General features: G+C 36.4%; 1 protein-coding gene across 1 annotated transcript; it reads left to right on the top strand.

Annotated features, from left to right (window-relative positions):
• Positions 1-518: 518 nt before the first annotated feature.
• LOC145673372 (uncharacterized) lies at positions 519-9425 on the top strand. The gene is made up of 3 exons (XM_081743016.1): positions 519-1006; positions 4897-5212; positions 9097-9425. Exons 1-3 carry the CDS (start codon positions 968-970, stop codon positions 9423-9425), a joined length of 684 nt encoding a protein of 227 aa, XP_081599142.1. The 5' UTR covers positions 519-967.
• The last annotated feature ends 13179 nt before the right edge of the window (positions 9426-22604 follow it).

Genomic DNA, 22604 nt, shown 5'->3' on the forward strand with positions numbered 1-22604 from the left:
AATCATGATTATTATTACTTCCTTTTATTTTCATCGCAATTGTGTGCAGATCACTTTTCTCGGTCCCACTTAATAAGCAATGATGGAATAGAATATTTGTTGACAAGCCAAAATAGAATTATTATTATTTTGAAGCGAAACCAGCACAATCAATCAGTCTTTGCAAAGCTCCCAAGGACAAGGGACTGTTGATAGAAAATGAAATGAAATCTTTGAGTTTTACGTCCCACGGTTATGCCAGTTAGGCTAATAGAGACGGTGATGATGAGTAATAAATGAAATGGTGTAATGAAGAAAGTGGGAGGAAACGGGAGAGCCCTTAGAAAACCCACGCACACGGTATTTGTCCACCACAAGGTTCATTTGACTGGGATCGAACCCGGGACCCCAAGCACCAGAGGTGAGTGCTCTACCACTGAGCCACCGCGGCCTCCATCCTCCTCATAGAGTTCTGCAGTTTAGCTACGTTCACTGTATGATACAGTGTAACCTGTCTGTGTTGACCACCATCCGTTCCATTGAAAAGTGGCCAACTTACAGCGTTATGCAGAGTCGTCCCCGTGGGTGCCCCTTGGCCGATCCGTCTCCGCGGCCTCACGCAGGTTTCCCTTCTCATGAGTGCTGCATAGACAACATCCAAGGAATCACGCAGTGACGGTGGACCCGTGGGTTTGTTTATTTCAAACTCCCTAGCGCGAGGCTAGAATTCTTTAAAGTAACAATTGAGGTACGGATTCCGGGTGACATTTCATCTTAAGTGCGGGTGTTTTGATACCCGTGAGAGCCTGTGCGTGAGTTTTTGTTTGGCAAGCGGAGAATATGGAGTCTCAACAAAAGGGTAAAATTATTCCCTATACAGAAGAAGAGACAGATATTAATCTCGCTCGTTTATAAGTACAAGGATATTATTGAAAATAAACGAGCGAATGCCACAACAAATAAGAAGAAATGGGAAACCTGGGAGAAGATGACCCAAGAATATAATGCGAATGTTGAAGTGACGAAGGTAAGTTTATATTATAAAATAGATTATCTTTTGTCGTGATAAGAAATATTTCTGTGTTCATCAACAAAGTACTTTCAAAGGTCTATGAGTTTAAAGGTAAATAATAATGTAAAAACCTACTGTAATTATAATATATGTATGTGAAACCTAACGAACACACTATGGTGTTTTGATACTTCAACTTTGTATCAATACTGATATTCCTTACCTGACTTTCACTCATTCTTCCTCACAAACTTAAATAAATTCTCGAATTGACTCGGTAAAGTTCCTAAAATTGGTCAGGCGATACAGCACTTAACCCTAAATCCCGGACCCCAAACTCTATATAAATACCAGGATCGGTTTAGATTTTTAATTATTGGTAATTTTTATTTCGTAAACGAATATCTTGTATATTATCGTAATTAGTGAATCATATTATTATTGTGTAGTTCACCTCTCTGTATTTCGTTATTAATCCTGAATTTTTATATCGTTGCATGTCATAATGTAAATTTTGTGTCTACTGAAAAATGTAATTGTAAATGAAACAATGCTTGTACAGTTCAGGCGGTCCAGAATTTCCTACTAAACTCCTATTTCACACACTGTTTGTCCTAGTGATGTAGACTACGCTAGCTTGGGAAATTACGTTGGGATGGAGTAGTGTAGCGTAGGTTAAGTTACAGTATCTGTAACTTTTTACATTTTCAACGTGAAACACAAATTTTAAAAACATTCTTTACACAATTACGAAGAAAATGTATAAATTCAGTGCTTTTTCACTAATTTTCTCTAAGTTTGCTGTTTATTGGACCCCATTGACTGCTCAGAACCCAGATTTTTACAACTTACACACGTGGTAAAGAAGTTATAAGTTGAATTACTTTTATCTGGTACCAAATATTACTTCGGGTTCACTCGAGCAGACGGTTCTACCTAGTACAAAATTTATAGGTAGAATTTTTCGTGAAGGAATTAGACTGTAAATATGAATAATTTTTGTCAGTGCACAGCATATTGAAATTACTTTTTAGTGATAATAAAAATATTGTAAGTGTGGACTTCCACTATCCTTGTTTATCCGTCGCTAACGCCTGCTCCGTACGGACTCACCCCTCACTAACGCCGGGCCACCCCTGCTGCGCTTCTGCTCTGACTCAAATAGCATTCGTGCTTTCTAGTGGTCACATGGCACAAGTTTGTTTGTGTTTTATGCACTGCCCTCCTGAAGTCAATCTGCAAATAGTGATGGAGCTCCTCATTTAGTGCATGCTCTTCTAAAAGAAATACAAAGTTCTACTCTAACCTGAAAATGTAAGTCTGTCAAAATTTGGTAGAACCGTCTGCTAGAGTTATGCCATTATTTCAAGAGCAGAACCCCAGTAAATAACTACATACTTGGAATAAAGGGGGTATTTGGATTTTTTTAAAAAAAGCAAGCAATATAATGAAATCCGACGCTTTCTATCTAAGATCTTAAGTAAAGACCGGATAACATTAATAATTGATGATAATTTATTACAAGTTGCGATAATGTGTTGGTGGCATATAATTTTATTATCAACTCAAATACTAGAAATTTAGATATGTCTGTATGCTCACTCAAATAGTGCATTTTACAGGGTCGGCCGAAAGTCTTAAGACAGTCGAATAAATTTTAATATGCAGCAGAGAGGAATGAAATTCCTAGACATATTATAGGTAAGGGAGAAAATGTCACAAACCGTGCCGTGTTTCCGGCATCCATCGTGGATTCAACTTCAAAATTTCAAACGGGAAGGGGGGAAGGTATCAGAACGTTAGTCCCCACCTGGGTTAGTAACCAGGTTGGTTCCTTTCTGTACAGCGTTGCCAGATCTACCGAACTCCGCTTATGCTGCTAGGTAATTCTCTTTCAAAATATGTAAACAAACACTTTGTAGTCATTTATACTATATTTACGCCATTGAGTCTGGCAACGACTGCACTAGTTTAGTTGAGTTAAAGCTTTGATGCGTGAAGTATTGAGTTCTATCCACGCATTCTTGCACTCTGCGTATTTTAAGTTACGTTATCGTATCTCAACTCAGTTTTTTTCTTTTAAAACTCCTGAATTAGTAATTAGGAGGATCTAGCATAATTTGACCGAATCTAGCATAATTTCGATCAGGTTTTGGAATAATTCCGAGCTGTGAGTCTGGCAACGCTGTTTCTGTACCACAGCTCATTACTTAATTCGCACAGTATCGCCGAGCGAACGAGAGCGAGTTAATGCGGGTTTAGGAGCTCCGCAGGCACGTTGTTTTATATCTTTGTTACAACTTAATGGAGAAGGGGGGACCAGTGTTATAGGACCTTGCCGGGAGAGGGTGTGTGTGACACATCATCTATCAGCAGAATTTTCTCAAATTCAGATGTAATTGTTTTTTGTGTATATCTAACGGGTTTTGAGATATTTAATGAAAAACGCCGTTCCAATGTTTCACATGCCGTCCATGCTGTTCAGTTGCCAATGTTAATCTGTGCTCCAACTCTGCATGAACTCTTGGACAACGTTTTAGGCTAAATAGAGGCTTCACGGATTCGACTCTTCAGGTGCTCAATATCCCGTATCTTCACTGAGAAAATCGTCGCCTTCACGTGGCCCCATAGATGAAAATTAAAAGGCGTAACATCAGGCGATCGTAGGGGCCACTCGACTCTTCCTCAGTGTCCAATGCACTCCCCTGGAAATTGCTGATCCAGATAAGCCCTAACATGTATTCCATAATTTGGCGGAGTCCCGTCTTGTTGAAAGAATGTGCTAAAACTACCGTCCTTGGATAACAGTGATGGAAGCATATTCTTTTGCAGTAATAGGAGATAACCATCTCCAGTTAGAGCCTTCTCAATGAAGAAGGGCCCTATAATTCTCTTTCCTGCCATTCTGCTGGGATCAGTCCAATGCGAATTGACATCACACCAATATCGCCGGTTTTGCTTATTAACTTCACCATTAACATAAACAATAGTTTCGTCAGAGAAAGTGTCTGATTTGAGAAACCCAGTGTTTCTTGGATTTGTTACGTGACCCACTCTGCAAATTGTACTCGACGATAAGGGTCATCTTCAGTAAGATGCTGCATTAATTGCAGTTTGTACAGATGTCACTTGTTTGATTTTTAAGTTTCTCCTCATGGATGTATGACTCACACCACTTTCCATGAATACATGGCTTGTGCTCCTTTGAGGACTTTTGTGAAAGGACGCTAACACGGCTATTGTTGTTGCTTCGTCAGTAGAGTTTTAGATCTACCCGTCCGGCGGCTGTCTTCAACAGTTCCTCTATCCCTGAATTTGGATAGGGGGGTGGCAACTGTGTTGAATGAATATCTCAGAATAAAGATAGTTGAAATCCTTTCCGATGACTCTCACATTTTATTCGCTCGACATCAGAACAATCTCTATGCGATCAACCTTCGTGTCGGGCAATCTTCAATTAGTAAACCTAAAACGAGAAAACAGGAAACAAAATATTAAATACCTTAAAAATCGTTGGAAATAAACAAAAGACAACCACATATCTGAATTTCTGAGACAATTCTGGTGCTAGATGATGTGTTATACGTACCCCTTCCCATTTGAAAGAAATTCAATCAAAGATGGCGGATATTAAAATGGCCGCGCATATGCAGTATGATCTCTGACTTTTCCCCTTACTTATAGCATGTCTAGCGAAATTTCATTCTTGTCTGTTGTATATTTTAAAATGTGTGCAACTGTCAAAAGACTTTTGGCTCACCCTGTATTTTAAATTTATATTGCCAAAAAGAATAATGCGTGTTACAATGAAGGAAATAGCACAGAATTTATATTCTTGAGCAATTTATGTATTTATTAAATTCGATTTATCCGTTATTTATCATTTATTTTATTTATTTTTATAGCGCACCACCAAGCAGCTTAGAAAGTGCTGGGAAGGCTTGAAGGCGAAGCGCAGGCGGGAAAAGGCCGAAGTGCAGTCTTACAGGATGGGGACTGGTGGTGGTCCTTCATGTCCTCCACCACCAGAAAAATCGGAAATCGATCTAATAGTACCGTATATTGGATATTACGTCCCAAACACGGTTGATTCTGATGCCATTGCAGATAAAACGCAGGACAATGATTGCATTGAGGGGGAAGATTATGTAGAAGATACTGTTTTAAAAGATACTGCAAATAGTGATGGGCATAAAATGACGGTTGGACGATCTGATGAAGGTACGTTTTGTTTTCTAAATTACTTAATGCTGTTCGCTAATTTATATTCCATAGATAAATATCCATGATTGTAAAGAAAAACAGGATCATACGATATACTTACGTAAGAGTATACAGTCAAACCACTTTGATAGCATATTATACACATAAGCCCCTCAGTTTCATTCAAACTATCATCGTGCACCTAGGCTGTCGCACATATATTATTTACGATAATTGAGGAGCCGCGGTGGCTCAGTGGTAGAGCGTTCACGTCTGGTGCTTGAGGTCCCGGGTTCGATTCCAGCCCCCGCCAAGTGAACTTTGTGGTGGACAAACACCGTGTGTGTGGGTTTCCTCGGGGTTCTCCCGTTTCCTCCCACTTTCTTCATTCCACCATTTCATTCATTACTCATCATCACCGTCTCCTTTAGTCTAACCGGCATAGTAAAACTCAAGATTTCATTTCATTTTTACGATAATTGTCAATTCACTATGCATGTAGGTCTCTTCAACGTTTCTGCACAACAGTTTGTTTCGAGCAGGCGTTATTCAAGTTTCTTCATTAGCACGCCTGTCTACTATGGAAGAGGTTCCAGGTTCGATTTCAGGTGGGAGGGTTAACAATGTATTATAGTGGTCCAGATTCTGGCTTAAACTGTAGGTCAACTTCTTAGTGATGAAAATGTGTTCTAAACTATTAACATACAAGATACTCCACGCTCTTTCTTAGTTTCGTCATATCCTCTGATATGATGTCTTCTAGATCGCTTATCTCAGCTCTCAGTATCCATTCAAGAATTATCTTTGTTCATCGATGATTTCTAATACAATGTGTCCGGTCAGGCCCATAGCCAGCCCGAAAATGTAGGGGGGGGGGCGGTGGAAGTTAGGGGGGCCCGATCTAAAAATATTAGTTCATCCCATATTATAGTTCATTTGCAAACCTACCGTGAAAATTTTAGAGGGGGCCAGTAAAAATTTAGGGAGGACCCGGCCCCCCTAGACCCCCTGGATACGGGCCTGTGTCCGGTTACTCTCCTGACTGATGTATTTCTTTCTAACCGTATCCCTAACATTTATCTTTCCATGATTCTGTGCAGGGTGGATTGATTTAAATCAGTGTGATTTAAATCACTTGATTTTTTAAATAAAAATCGTTGATTTAAATCGAATTCCGAAATAAATTAATTTAAAGTGAAAATAAGCAAAATCCCGTTTCTGTTCTGTTATTTCGATTATGGAAGTTAATAATCATAATACAATGAGACTCAAATGTACAGTATAGTATGAAAACAAGTGTCATGCAGAGGATGATTAGGGAAAATCCCGTTTTGAACAGGTAACGGAGCAATCCTGCTTTCTTCTTTTCGTAACATTGGGTTTGGGTTTTAAAATTGTTAACTATTCCAATGGGGAAATCACCATCGACATTTAAGACGAAAATTCGTTTTTGTGCGTGTCTGTTTGTTTGTTCCCAGATAATAGGTCGTATTTAGAGGGGTCCTATCCCCTCTCCATTTTTTTTTAATTTTATAACTTTAGGCGGAATTTATGTATTTCATGCCGCAAGCTAGTTCTGAGTTTTTAAAAATAGGCCCCTGCCAAATATCAGTAACTTTTGTGAAAAATGTGTCATTTTGATAAACGTTGCTGTACTTTTTCCTTAATGCTTAACATTTTAAATTATATCACCTATTTTTAGGTGATAGGATCGAATCTTCATTATTCGATTAAAAAAGTACCAATAACGCTTTTTTACTTCGTTTTCTTCCAGACTGGAGGCATTTTAGAACACGTTACATATGCTTTCACGCCTTTCTGCGTTGAGGCATAGTGTGTGTGATGACGCCGAAACTATCCCTTACTGACCAAAGTTCCAGAGAACTTTCTTGCTGGTTCCGGTGTTGGGAATCAGCTCCCGAAGTTTGTTCAAATAGTTTCTTACCATCCTGTTGTTTAAATAGTTAGGTGGTTAGGGTTTTCGAGTATTCATCCTCGGCAGTCAAGTATCTCTACCTGTCAGATATCAAATTAATTTAAGGATAATGTCTATCAACAGATTAATATTTATATAATAGCTAGTTCTAACAGTAGAAAACAATGTTGGTTATTTGACTAAGAATAAAACTTTTTGATATATATTTTTTACAATATGATGAAAAAACTTTTTTTAAACTCGTCTTATAATTTCATTATACTGTATATACAGGGTAATCCATACGCTCTTGTAACTTTCCAGGTATTAGAAAAAACTGAAATTTTGCACCATTCACATATCGGCAGGGGTAATAGTTTGACATGCTAAATAATACCATCAGACTAACAGTGTTGCCAACCCAACATAGTTGTTTTTTTCAAATAGCATTACGTCAGGTTATTACATACTTCAGTTCTACATACTAACCAAATACATACAATATCTCAATTATTGTTCAGTGTTGTAAACTAAGGATGCTACAGTATCACAAAAATCCAAAAAGAAAACCAATTTCGGAGGCCTCTACAACAGTAACGACGTAGGTGATACGGATCGGACAGCGCACATCGAAAGTACTTTAGTGTACAGTATATGACGTATTTCTAATACACAGAAACAAAGTTAAGATGAATTCAAAATTTGACGTTTTTCGAAGAGCTTTATTTCGAAAAAGTGTTGAGATTGGTGTAACACCAGATTACGTAGATTCTTCCCAAAATGTAGCGATCATAATGCCGTTTACAACAATTTTGTTTTTCAACCCTTCCGGAGATATTATTATTATTGTTAAAGTTGGCAATACTGCTTAAAATTACGTAGTTGCGAGAAACTTTTAAAGGGATTGTTGCTTTTCTTTATTCCTTTGCACTTGACCAACAGTTTTTGATATTGTGATTACTACAAGTTTTTGCGATTCCATGACTTTTGGCAGTATCGCCAACTTTAACATTATTATTACTCCAGAACGGCTGAAAATACCAAATTGCTGTAAACGGAATTATGGTTTTTACATCTTTTGGAAAGAATATGCGTGATTATATGTATATCTATTTCAGCACTTTTTCGAAATAAAGCTCTTTAAGAAAATTCAAATTTTGAATGAATTGTCCCACCTATCTCACTTCCTATTGTAAATACCTCCAAAGTTGGGACCTTTTTGGATTTTTTGTTACTGTAGCATCCTTAGTTTACAACACTGATCAATAAGTTCGGTATTGTATGTTTTGTTCCGTATGTAGAACTGCAATTTGTAATCACTTGACGTAGTGCCTTTTGAAAAACAACTTTATGTTCGGTTGACAACACTGTTAGTCTGATTGTATTAGCTAGTATATTAAACGATGTCTCCCTGCCGATATTTGAAGGGTGCAAACTTTCAGCGTAGTTTGTCTTAAAAGTTACAAAGACGTAACAAAGTAAATGGACCATCCTGTATATAAAATCAGGGGTAGGAGACAAGCTGTAATAGTATGTGATGTAATAGATTTACATGTTACTGAAGCAATATTTTATTGGCTGGAATTGCAAATATTTTATAAATAATATCCTTTGTTGTTATATAGTAAGGCCATCCTAAAGTTTTTATGTTCAATTGATTTTCCAAGTCTGTAAGATACCGATACTGGAGAATATTCAACTGTTACGTTATCGTAAGATTTTAAACGATCGCTTATTTATTTTCCTGCTTCATAGAAAATGAAAACTGGGTTTTATTATTAATGGAAGAAAATTCTTTGCGTATTTTCTGTAACTTTTTTGTATACGTTGGATTCTGCCTGTAAATTCAACAATGAATTAGGATGTTTTACTCGATTTTGTAATATGGTTCATTACTTTAAATTAAAAATTAGAGGACTCCATGAAATTATTTATATCGTTCATCATGATTAAATTAATTACCCATTTTATTTTGTATATTTCACAGGGGCTGATTGTAGTACTTCGACACAGACACCCCCAAAATGTACCTCCCAAGGACGTGTGACACCCCGCTCAAAGGGGATAAAATTTGAGCTTTTGAAGGAAGAATGCAATCAGAGAATTGCAAAAATAGTGCAGAGTGCTAGCCGACAAAAAGACATAGATGAGTTGAGACTTCTAGAAGCTCAACAATTGTTAAGACTTGCTACGGCAAAAGCTGAGAGAGAAGAGCTGGCGCTGCAGAATGACAAAGAGAAACTTGAGTTTGAGAGGAGGAGGAGAGAAATAGAATTAAAAATTCTAGAATGTAATTTAAAGAAGAACACTTTATAAAATTATGTAATTTGTAAGTAAGAAATACATAAATTGATTTGACTTGTAGTATTTTCCTGTTTGATTTGAGCTGTGTTCCATTTGATGTTACTTTAATGGTAACGCCTTTCTCTACCCGAAAATATAAAACTTCTTTCTAATGTTAGGTATCGTGAATGATTAATATAAGAAAGCAGTGCTATATTCGAAAAATACAGTTTATAGGTTTAAGAAAGGAAGTTCAAGAAATTTTGTGATGAGGTAATATTTGCATAACTAATTGTAATTGACATTCTTTTTTTTTCTTCATAATCTTTTAATCATAAATTCAGTTTTAAGATGTACGTGAAAATGCAGGGAAAGTATGTTTCTAACTCGTATACTTATCTGGTATATTTTCAGAAACAGATTGTTTAATAATAGTGATACATTTTGCGAACTATTTCCTGGAAAATTGCTGCAACGATTTTATTTATACTCTTTCATAAATAAGCACATAATAGGCCTACAATATAGCACAATATACTTTTCTCGAAAGAGTCCGGAAATGGTAGTTATCTTGTTTTCCTACTTACTTTCCGGCAACTTGTAACTAGTGCTCTCAACGGGTCGGGTCGGGTTGAAGACCGACCAGATTCGTGACCCTAATTGACTGACCTGACCCGATGACCCCACCCCAGTGACTCGACCCGACCCGAGCTGATCCCAATGACCCGACCCGAGTCTGGTCATCCCGACCCGTTTGAAAGCACTAGAAATGGTCGTGCGGAAATTTTTGTTTTTTCTCGATCACTTTGCATGGATTGACCCATATGCATCTTAGGAAATATTTGGCACTTTTGAGGTTTGGTTATTTATTTTTATAACTGATACTAATGTCCGACGTGGGAGAAATCTATTTTTTTCTTGCTTTAGTTCTATGTGACGAAATTTTTCTTGAAGGTCAGTGTTCTCCCCTGCTCGGAAGGCAGTAGCAAGAGTCTCTTGGCGGAAACAAAAGGAAATCGTTAAACTACAATGATAAGGGTTGAGGAAACGGGAGAACACCTGTGATTTCTTCCCACCCTTCAACTTTCATTCCAAAATCGGTTCTTACAAACACGTAGCCTAGGTGTCCGGGGGTTCTGGACCCCCCTTCGAGACTAGAAACGCTAATATTTTAAAATATTTTGCAAGACATTATTGAATGTGTACTTTTTATAACAGTGAATATGTGCTTTTTATAATAGTTGAGGTCATAATGAAAGGAAAATTGTTATATTTAAATGAACAGAGGAAGGAACGTACATATCGTAAAATCTTTTTCCATACTTATTTTCATTGCTTTACTTGAGATTTCTTCGTAGTTTATTAAAATACTTACTAACATACCCTCATTTTATTGTTCTAACAAACCAATATATATTGCCAGTAAGGTAGTTTAGATTGATGGAGCTCCTGGGCCTTCAGTATTTCGTTACCCCCCCCCCCTCCATTCCGAAATCCTGGCTAAACGAACCAATATATGTTCCAGTAAAATAGTTTAGAATAATCCAGCCCCTGGTGTGATGACTACAATACTTCATGCCACGTACCCCCCCCCCTTTACGAAGTCCTGGCTACGTGCCTGGTTCTTATGATTCCGGGACCCGCGCCACTTTGATTCTTCTTTCTCGGTAATTAAAACATATTTTACAGTATATATAGTTGCAAGTAAAAAGATACATAATATGAATTTTGTAATTGGAAATTTAAAAATACAGTATGATAATTAATTATAAAGTACTAATTTTATTTCATCATTTTCAGCCCAACAAATGAAATTCAAACAATTCGCACCCTGAGTCTTGGTCATCAATACTGCGTCTTATTCTTTGTCTTGCACAGTGAAGTCTTGGTCCTGCATTTCGTAGTCTTGATGGTCCTTCATGCTATACAGGAGCCAAGAATGCTAGCCTCATCGGTACAAATGAAGATCAAGTGTGATTTTGATTATGGTCTTTCATACTATACAGAAAGCAAGCAAATATGCTCATCGATACTTGGTGATAACCAAAACAAGGCCAAGAGCAAGATTACTATGCACTTCACCTTGTATGTCCAATCTTTATCTTGGTCTTGTATCGATGTTCTTGGGCTTAGTGAAATTAAATGAAATATTCAGTTTAAGGTGCCTCGATTCTGCACGGGCGAGGGAGATGATGATGATGAGAAATGAATGAATTCGAGGAATGAAGAAAGTGGGAGGAAACAAGAGAACCCCGAGAAAACCCACTACACGGCGTTTCTCCACCACAAAGCCTACTTAGCACAAGCTGGGATCGAACCATGCACATCACGCACCAGAGGCGAATTCTCTACCACTGAGCCACCGCGACCCCGCTTGGGCTTGGTCTTCAATATCCAATCTTTCTTTTGACCTTGCTTAAACAACTTCTAGTTTTGTTCAAAATCCAGACTCCATATTGGCGTAGATATTGCAGTCGATTGGAAAGATCAATCTTCCACATATAAAAATTAAAGTACACTCAAGTACAAAAATAAGCACTTACCATAAAAACACTAGCTGCAAGTATTCAAAACAGATTTATGGTTTCTATAAAATCAATTGAAAATTCCTATTTTTAATTAGGCAGCTAGTGAAAAACAGCAGCTTTCGACTCCAGCCGAGTTTAAGCTCAAACTAAAAGCAAGAAAATATGCTCATCGCTACCAATGCATGCTAAACTCAATTGACCAAAGTGATCTGACCTGACCCGACCCGTTTGAGAGCACTACTTGTAACTATTTCATATTTAAATATCTCATCAATATTAAGTACAGTAAGTAGTATCATTCATTTATATCACAAATATTCATTTATAACACAAAGATGTATCGGCATTTTTACTAGTGGATGAAATTGGAAAGTTGCAAATTAAGTATGTGTGGAGAGTGTAATTTTTCTTCGATACGTAGGTCCCATGCACAGTAAATACAGGAATTTGCTTTTTTTTTTTTCCAATGACTATACTTCTTCACTTCTTTGTAGTTGTTCAAAAGAAAATCAAACACTTTCTCTAAACAGATTGCTTTTAAATTTTTGGGTGGTAGGCACAGCTATTACGTCACTTAACTTCCTTATGGTAAAGTTACACCATAAAGGTTACATTATTTATAGAAGGTATTCAGGAAGAAATTCTCATTACTGGAAGAGGTAATATCGTGTTAACTTTGAACTTAATTTACTACAAACTTGCTCTCGATTGTAGTTGTCGTGCAAGTAGTTCTTCCTTCCGCTAGGAAACACTACCAATCAATATCTGCTAAATTAGATCCGAACATTTTCACATTGGATTTCGGTCACTCAAGATGTGATTTAAGGCTATAAAATTGTGTCCTTTCTGTATAGTTTAAATGTGTAATTACAATGCTGCACAGTCATAAATTCTGCAATGCTGTCTTCTTGTAAGAATATAATTTGATAATGATTTTGCAGGGTACTTTTAATACTGATACTATGTGTATAGTCGGGAAATGCATATTTGTGGTAAACGTCATAGGAAAAGAATTATAAATACGAAAATTAGAATGAGTAAAACAAAATCTTGATAAATAGACGAGGAAGTTTTATTTTCGTTTTATTGTTCTTATTTACTGCTCTTTTGACATGAAATTTGCCACATACATGTCTTTGCCGATTATACACAAACTAACATTATAAAAAATACCGGGCGAATTATCAAATTATATTCCTACAACAACATTTATAGACATGCGACAATAAATTTGGACATTAGTGTACATATTTTCCACTTGGTAATGCACTTAGAAAAGTCATTTTGAGCGGATAAATCATTCAGAGCACAAAATTCGTGTAAACTTTAGTGCGATTTCGCTTGGGTTTCCCACGACACAGCTAAATTTTCCAAACTGAAAGCTCCACTAAAATATTTATAAATCATCTTATAATATTATGGGTAGAGAGTACATATCTGATTCATATTATAATAGTTGTATTTTCGAATGATAAACGGTATGTTGTATTGTTAATCGTGGGGAGGTATTCCAGTAATATTTGATAATATTTCCCTCAAAAAATAGCATTTTGCGGTTACTGGGTGTCACCACTTTCGGTAATGAAAATTTTTAATCCCTGATGAAGGAATATGCATAAAACTGGAAAAAAAATACGTATATTTCCTTTAAATGAGATTTGTTTCTTTCTGTAAACGTCTGACTATTCAAAGATATTTCTCGACCGAGAATGTAATATCTACAGCAAAGAAAAAACATATCCTTGTGGTACCTAGCTAGTCTCAACCATATAGTTTGATGCATAGTCCTGCAAGAAAGGTCTTGAAGAGAACGATAAAACAGCATTACTTTCACTACAATATTACTTAAGGTTATTAAAGGTAACAGTTTCTGAAATAGGTCGGTGATCATACTGTATTTTTTATCATGAATACACATTCCTGAACATCAGATCTTAAAACTTGTGTATTTATCCGATTGATTTGTGTTTACATTCATTTTCGAGCTGTTTGTTCCAAAGTAATTACCTGGTGTTGAGATTTAAGTGTGTGTGATCTCAAGGTAGTTTACTGGAGTTGGCTGATATTATCTAGTGACCTGCTAGAAAAATATCCAGCTACACTATGGCGAAGTGAAAGAACAAATTGAGTGTCATATATGACCGTAATGAAAAGTAATTAATAGAATGTAAATATATAAGACAAAGACAACATTAAATTATATTAAAAATACTAATACGAAAAGCAGTATACAATAACAGAGGTACATTCAGTATACAATAACAGAGGTACATTATTTATTTCAGAAGAATATGTTTACAAAATATTGCCATGAATCCCATTCGGCACAGTAAAATACATAATTTTTACAGATGAATGAACTGCCATTAACTAAAATGTCGTACAATAAATGCACGGCGAACTGCATGTCCGTGTTCGTCATGAGCAACTCTCAGATCTCGACCATCATCATCATCATCTCCAAGTAACTCTGGTTGATGGTGATCATGTCCATATAACGTGTTCGATATATTATGTAAAACTGCACAGGCAACTATTACAATCGTCGCAGTTTCTACTTTAATTCCCAGTTCCTTTCTCAAACAAGGGAACCTGTTCTTCCACACTCCGAACATCCGTTCTATTGTATTTCGTGTTCTTTTGTGAGCAACATTATACCGACGCTCTGCCTCAGTCTGAGCATTGATCACAGGGGTAAAAAGATATCTTCTGCACGAATACGCATTATCACCTAAAAGGATTCCACGCAATCGACCATCTTCAAATTTTCTTTTCACTAAACTATTTTGGAAAATAGTACTGTCATGAGTACTTCCCGGCCAACGTGCAACTATGTCCATTATGTTCAGTTTAGAATCACACACTACCTGAAATAAAAAAAAAGATATATATATAGTGGAAGTCCAAACTAAACCCACTTGTTTATGAGTATTATAACTGTCTACAAGACATTAGTGGCTACACACAGACCGTCAATGTCAAATGATGCCACTCTTTGCCAATTTTAGAGAGAGAGAAAAAACTGAAATCTTTAGTTTAACATCCCACGATAATACCAGCAAAGGCTAAAGGGGACGGATAATGGTTGAAAATAAATGATGATGAAGTGGTGGAATGAGAAGTGGAAGGAAACGGGAAAAGCATGAGAAAACCAACGATCACAATGTCGTCCATGGCTTGAAATGGACCAATCTGCCCCTCGAACCAGAGGCGAGCGCTCTATTACTGAGCTACAGTATCCCCTTACCGTTACAAAGAGTTAGCCACTTTCCAGTAACTAGGAAATACGAGACTGTTTTGCCCTTTCTTTGAAGATGTTCAATATTACATACGAATGAAAAAAAAATGAACTAATAAAAAGTATTAGAGTGGTGGAGCTCATTTGTTTTCTCTTTATTATATTAGCAGTAATAATGTTCTTCGATATCCTCTTTCATGCGCATAATGCAACTCTGAACCGATCTCATATCTGAAACTGCATCACACATGTGAATAATCATTCATTACACACTGCCATATAAATTCTGAGTGAGATACGTAAGAGAAATAGATAATAATAAAAAAATCTAACTTAGAAGTTTCAGTTTGAAGGATACCTTAAAGGACTCACTTCCAGTTTTAAGTTTCAGACTTCAATGCGTACTTATACTTAGTCCTATGCAAGATTCTAATCTTTTTGCATTAATGAAAAAATTATGCTTTCATAAATACACAACTCAGTGTAATTGTTTAACATTAAAATATTCAAACATTTACTTTAAAAATAACACAGCCCAAATTTAAAAGAACTTGATGACACTATGACAATTGTACGAAGGGTGAATACAGTTCTTTTGTGTGTTGGAACGGCAACGTTGTAATATTTTGAGAATGCAGATTGCAAGGAAGAGTTTCTGGTAAAGACAGGGAATCATAAGTTGTAAATAAAGCTTTACAGGAAGCACGTAAAAGTATACCAAGTATAATGTTTCTTAAGGTGGAACCCCATTCTCAAGAAAGACACGAAAACATAATGCCATAATAAGAGAAGTTACTTAAAATTTGCACGATAAACCATAATAAAAGATTTTTTTTCATAAACCTCTCAAGACGACCGAGAGTAAAGCGGAGAGAGCGAAATTAAGAACATAATTTTTGTTTCGTGCTTGATATGTCTTCTTGAGTAGTGTCGCATTTTGAGGCGCTGATGTTATCAGGTCGAGTCATTTATAACTTGCGATGAAGGTAGTGAGAATGTATTGTTTGTGTCCATCCACTATGAGTCTCCGAAAAAACGAGTTGTTGCTTTTAAGCAGAGTACTTAATGTTCTAATAAGTTCAACTATATGTTCTCCTCATCGTTCGATGTAGGGGGCTCTTCCAAGAACCACTTTTTAGTTCTTCCTTGGTAAATCTAATAGAGGACGCGTGGAAAAGTTGAAACAGAAGACCGAAATTAAGAACATAATTTTTGTTTCGTGCTTGATATGTCTTCTTGAGTAGTGTCGCATTTTGAGGCGCTGATGTTATCAGGTCGAGTCATTTATAACTTGCGATGAAGGTAGTGAGAATGTATTGTTTGTGTCCATCCACTATGAGTCACCGAAAAAACGAGTTGTTGCTTTATGTATAGAGAAGGGTTCAGTGAGTGTTCTGTCAAGTGTATGTGCCGCATGTTACATTAAAGTTGTTTGCATCCCCTAAAATATATTGTAAGAAAGTGCATACTAGTCGTGTGATGATTTGGGAATTTAAACAAGGCAATAGTGCTACGGCGACAGCTAAAAAACATGCAGCGTATATGCAAAGGAGTAATAACCGATCGAGCAGTTAGAAATTGGTTTATCAAATTTCGTTCTGAAGATACGACCTTAAAAGACGAACCGAGCGCGGGACATACTTCCGACTTTAACAACAACATTTTAAAGGCAAAATTCACACCAGTGAAAAAGAGATATAGCAGAAAGTTTGAATACATCTGGATCAACTATTTGCCACCACCTTCAAAAATTACGGAAATCAGCAAGTTAGGAGTATGAGTACATCACAACCTGAGCGAACGGAATAAAGAATTGCATGTCAACCGACACAAGTTTGCTCTCGGGTAAAAGACGTGGCTTTCATAGATACGATCATAACAGGTGATGAAAAAGTGGGTTATGTATGAGAGTACCATCCGCAAAAGACAGTGGCTTGACAAGGATCAACTACCCCTAGCAAATCCAAAAGCAAACATGCATAGAAGAAAGATTTTGTTCTGTGTATAGTGGAATTGTCGAGGTATCATTCATCACGAGTTGTTGACTGCAGATACATACGTTCCGCAGCTGCAGAGCAAGAGAAACTCCGCGTAAAACGTCCTGCACTCGTCAATCGCGAAAACGTTATTCTGTTGTACGACATACATAAATCAAAGATGATTCAAGAGAAAATTCTTGAGCTTGGATGGTCTGTTTTATCATCCACCTTACCCTCCGGACATTGACCGTCAAACTGCCAACTTTTTTCCTTACCAAAAAATTTGAATGGGAAAACCTTCAATTCTGCAGGGTAAGTCAGTCGGTCAGGCTATTGAGAACTTCTTTCAGTCCACACCCAGCATATTTTACAGTAAGGAATTTATAAGATGGGAGAAGGTTATGCATAATCGTCGTGAAAACATATGAAATTCATATAATTTTGTTTTTTAATGAAATCAAAATAAATGTCTGATAAAGAAAAAAAAAAACGGAAATTATTTATGACTCGACCTGCTAATTTGTTATCTGAAGAACAGATACACAAGAAAGCCCCTAGCTGTATCATCCTTCGGACAGTGTCCTACTCCTTCCGTCTAATTATCAAGTTGTTAAAAATGTGTTCACATATTGTGCTGATCCCCCAAACCTATGATCAATGAATTCTGCTTGTAATCTCATTCGGTCATTCACGTTCATGTTTAGGGTACGGGGACGAAATGTTGGATATCAATGATAAGTAGACTTTAAAACAAATGAAACTTGCATAGAATAGATGAAAGTAATGATCACAATTTTGGAGCAATAATAGCATGTTGTCTTGTTTTGAGAAAATAATTAGATGGAAGGGAGTAGTAATGTTAGAAGGTAGGAAATTTCATTTAATACAAGGGTTCAAATTGTTGTAATGATTACCTGAACATTAAGTGAAAAGTAAGTTTTTCTGTTCCGGAAAATTTCTCCATATTCACCCCCTGGATTTTTAATGGCCACATTGGTTCCGTCAACACATCCTGTTACACCAGGAAATCCACTAATGGCTGAAAATCTTTGCCAATTTTGTACCACTTCTTCCCTAGTCCTGGGAAACTTGCAGTATTCTGGAAGACGCTGCGCGAGTAGCTGTGAAACACGACGAAGTATTCTTGATATGGTGGTTTGATGAATCTTTCCCAGATCAGCCACGACAGCCTGGAACAAAGAGAATCTTTAACAATTTCTGGTTTAGTAATAAACGGTGAACAATAAACAAATGAAATAATATTTTGGAAAAACTTTTATCCAAATTATATCTTTCCGCTATATGGATCTTTGGACAGCTACATTACTGATATTGGTTAACATTATTACGTAGTCAAATCGTGCTAGGACGTATGACTCCTAATGAAACTTCAAATATCTATTAGTAGTGAGTGAAGATGATGTAGGATTTTTGCAGTTACTTTTGGAGTTTAACGTTACTTTCTACAGCGAAGTTATATGAGCGCGAACGAACAGATTAACGTACGACTCGGGCCACATCTAGTCTCATCGGGTATTGAAACCGGGTTTCCAGTCACGAGGTGAGAACGCTAACAATTAAGCAGCGAGGGAGCTCTGCAGGGTTTTGGTTGAGTAAATGTAACTTTTGAAGTAACCTAATCTGTTTCTTCAACCTAAATACAATTCGCATATAAAAGATGCCGACTTCTAGGTCTGTTAACTGATCCCATAAATAAGTCACTGTTTGATCGCCAGGTTTTTGACTATAGACGAGTCAAAAACGCTTTCCTTTATGAGTATAACGCCAAAATGCTTGAGTCAAGTTCGGTGGTTTTGGTAAACATTACTCAACACGTTACTGTTTTTCTCTCTTTCACACCAAACATGTTTCTAAGGCTAAAAGAACCGAAATACACGGAATGAGGTAAATTATTCAATGTTCAGGATTAAAGTGTGTTCCCTTGAGTACAAGTGGAATCTATCTCACTAGTCACAGGAAGAGAAAAAGTCACGTATTCTTATGTTGGGTTAAGTTCCAAAGTTGGTCGTCCGTTCCTAGCAAAATTAAAAAAAAAAAATACCGGGAAATGAATAATTTACTTGTTTGTGTGCTTGATAATGTATAAGGAAAGCGAAAGTTCGGTATATTTCCTTATATAAAAGGTTGTAAACATAGAACTATTTGGCAGGCGAAGGGAATTCCTTGGCGCAAGGTTACTTCATGATAGGATTATGGGAATGTAATGTATACCTGTTTTATAAACATGGCTGGTAATAATAAGGAAAATCTATTAAAAGTAAGTAAAAATCATGGCTTAATAAATCTAAAAATAAATTGTAGAAAATACTGTTAGCAAATAACTGTAAGGTAACGTGAAGAAACTTATACTTTTCAATGCAACGGTAACATAACCAATATGGCAGCGAGGTTCTAGAACACAGATCAACCTTCCCATTTAACTGTAACAAAGACAGAAAACAACGTGCCCTGCGGGGCACTAACCCGCCTTCACTCGCTCAGCAATACTATGTGAATTAAATATTAAACTTTGGTACAAAAACGGGAGTATGTTTAGCAGAAAGGGTCCAGAAGCACGTAAAAAACAGAGTTTACAGGAGATATGGATGATGCAAGTACTTAGACTTAACATAACGTAACCAAATCTAACTTGAGCTTTTCTGAACTAACCTAGTATTAGTAGAAATACGTGAAATCCTATCATTTTTTGGAAAATTATGTTGGATCCCTACACTAACATAACATAAACTAACCTAATGTGAACAGAAATTACCAAAATTGTAACATTTTTTAGAAAAAGGACCTGGACCCCTTCTCCTAAACATAGGCCCAGAAAGGAATCAATTATTACGCTTTTTGCCAAAAACTAGGCGGACGACCAACTTAGGAATAAATGGCCTTATTTTTAATGTATAAGGTCGAAATATTGTTGGCAGAGTTGTTGGCTTGCTGAGACCAACGTAAGAATAAACCTTGTACTACCATTTTTAACTACGTATAAAGAGTGCAGAAGTTTGATAATATTACTTGGTTTCAATAGCTTAGTAACTGAAGCAGGCAAATATGGAAAAAATGTTTAATTTTATACTTTTATAATATCAATAATGCAGATTCTGTTTATTTCCTTAATTTGTGAATATTGCCATGAGGCTTAACAGAAAAGATAATCAATAAAAATGAGAGTTCAACACCATATTCTTGCTAATAGTTACTTCACCTCACATGTCTTCAAGTATCAACAATTATATTATTTTCAAATAGAAAACCAAATATTAAACTTTTCACAACACTATTCTCAACAAAAATCATACATTCACTGCTTCTCTACTTTAATTTTTTTTTAAACTATAAATGCATCCCTTCTGTATAGCCCGCCGCACCTTTCATTAAAGGAGTAATTTTTTAAATATAAATATTGTTCATGATAAAAATAAAATAAAGGCGAACAACTCACCTGGAAGCTTCCAGTACAATAAAAGCGAAGGGCACTCAACAGCTGCATTTGCGCTGGTATGGGAAGTCCACGATTCGATGGTTTATCCAAACTGACCACAATGGGAAGTAAAACATCTCGCACATCTTCTTTTGTAAATCTGTACCTTGATTTGAATTGACGGGCATCAAAATAAAACATTGGATCTTCGCCATCTCGTACGTATCTCCTCGGAATTCGTTCTTCTTCAAATACAAAATCAATCCATTCGATATACTCTTCTAATTCATTGTCAAACAACACCTCAACTATTTCGTCCATGTTTACTTCTCCACATGAAAAGCATACCACGTGAAGGCTACGGGTGCTTTGAAGCTCCCCCGACCAATCCCTGGATCTGAGGGAAGGCCGAGGGCTGGCTACGGGGTAGTTATCCCGCACGGGACGACTATGCAGCGCAAAATCGTTACGGGTCCCTCAGACTCCCCGTGGGTCAACTGTCCCGCGTCTCTGCATGCGGCGGTTAGACAGGTAGCTAACTTACAGAAAACAAGTGTGTTGTGCTCTGTACCGCTCCATATTTTGGCATATCTGACTTTTATTTATGTTACTACACAGTTGCCTTCGTTGTCAACCAATAGGTAACCTCAGACCACTGAATTATGATTAGCCCTAAAATTACTGAGTCGCCACCACGTTTATGCAAAACGTGGAAAATCAGATTTAGATCCAGATTCTTGATTTTGGAAGTAAGTGAAACCATGAAGATTTATTTGCTCACATTGCACGGTGCGAGATGAAAAAGAAACCGTGACTCACTGAGTGAATGTATGAAATCTCTTCAAGTAAATTTCGTATTTTCAATAACATAATTTAAATAGATACCAACTAATTTGTAGACAAACAAATAATAATACTGTTCTGAAGTAGCTTGTTTATAGAATATCTGCAAATTAGCCAGTACACATAATAATGCAAAGGTTGACTCCACATTGATTTAATTGTACATAAATTAAGGAATTTACATGTGAATACAAGTGTTTCTATCTTCGGATTACACTGTATTGAATCAGATCGATATGCATGAGAGTATGTTTATCTTCATAAGGAACAGATTATAAATAGGAGTTCAAGTAGTTAATATTGGACATGCCACTCATGACAACTTTCTTCGTCATGACCACCTTAAAAAGGATTCGTTCATGTCACTGAAATTAATTAGCTACAGAATCTTCGCGTAAGCATTGCCCATGGTCAGAGTTTATCTTATTACAATACTGAAGTTATTCTTTATACAGTCAGCATTATCCAGAACTCATAAATTCAACCAAGGCAAACATACATTAAATATAAATTCTACCCTATATTAAACACATTATTTAGAACTTCCGTAAATACATTTATCTTCTTTAATATTCTTTTATAATTATATATCTTATCTCTTTAAATATAGCCTTTGTATATACCATAATCGCTTTGGCATTGCTGTACCCATACGATGTCTAACTTCATGTTTCAATATGCAAACTTTATTGACTAACTCTGGTTTCATAGACTACGTTTAATTCTGCGCTGATTCATATTACAGGTATCAGTTATATAATTATCTGGTCAGTAACATAGTGGACGTTATGATTACAGTAAAATCATGCCAATGCAATAACTCATTTGAAATTCTATTTGTTCCCGAAGATTTTCCATTTTACAGAAGTCTTAAGCCAAATTACTAGAATTTTGATTATATGCTTACTGATTACATAGTAATTTTCATCAGAATATGTTTTAAGGTGAAGTGGCGATATGGAAGAATAAGGGCCTAAGCCCCAGAAGAAAGTATTTAATTATTCATGTTTATTAATTTACTGCCACCGTTAGAAATATCCTTAGTACATTCAAAACTTATATAATTACGGATTAATTTATAACTTTTGTCGGGTTAAGTTCCAAAGTTGGGCGTCCTTTTCCAGCAGACTTTTTAAAAATTACAAGAAATATATGGATAATTTGGTCGTTTGTATGCTTGATAATATATAA

This window comes from Thermobia domestica, chromosome 16 (genome assembly GCF_964235325.1).
Source record: "Thermobia domestica chromosome 16, izTheDome1.hap1.1, whole genome shotgun sequence".
In the NCBI taxonomy this organism is placed as follows: Eukaryota; Metazoa; Arthropoda; class Insecta; order Zygentoma; family Lepismatidae; genus Thermobia; species Thermobia domestica.

Bases quoted from the DNA above. Each gene is read 5' to 3' on its own strand.
- LOC145673372 (XM_081743016.1), top strand. From the start codon at position 968: ATGACCCAAGAATATAATGCGAATGTTGAAGTGACGAAG. The intron at 1,007-4,896 runs GTAAGTTTATAT...TTATTTTTATAG, and splicing joins CGAATGTTGAAGTGACGAAG to CGCACCACCAAGCAGCTTAG. The intron at 5,213-9,096 runs GTACGTTTTGTT...TATATTTCACAG, and splicing joins GGTTGGACGATCTGATGAAG to GGGCTGATTGTAGTACTTCG.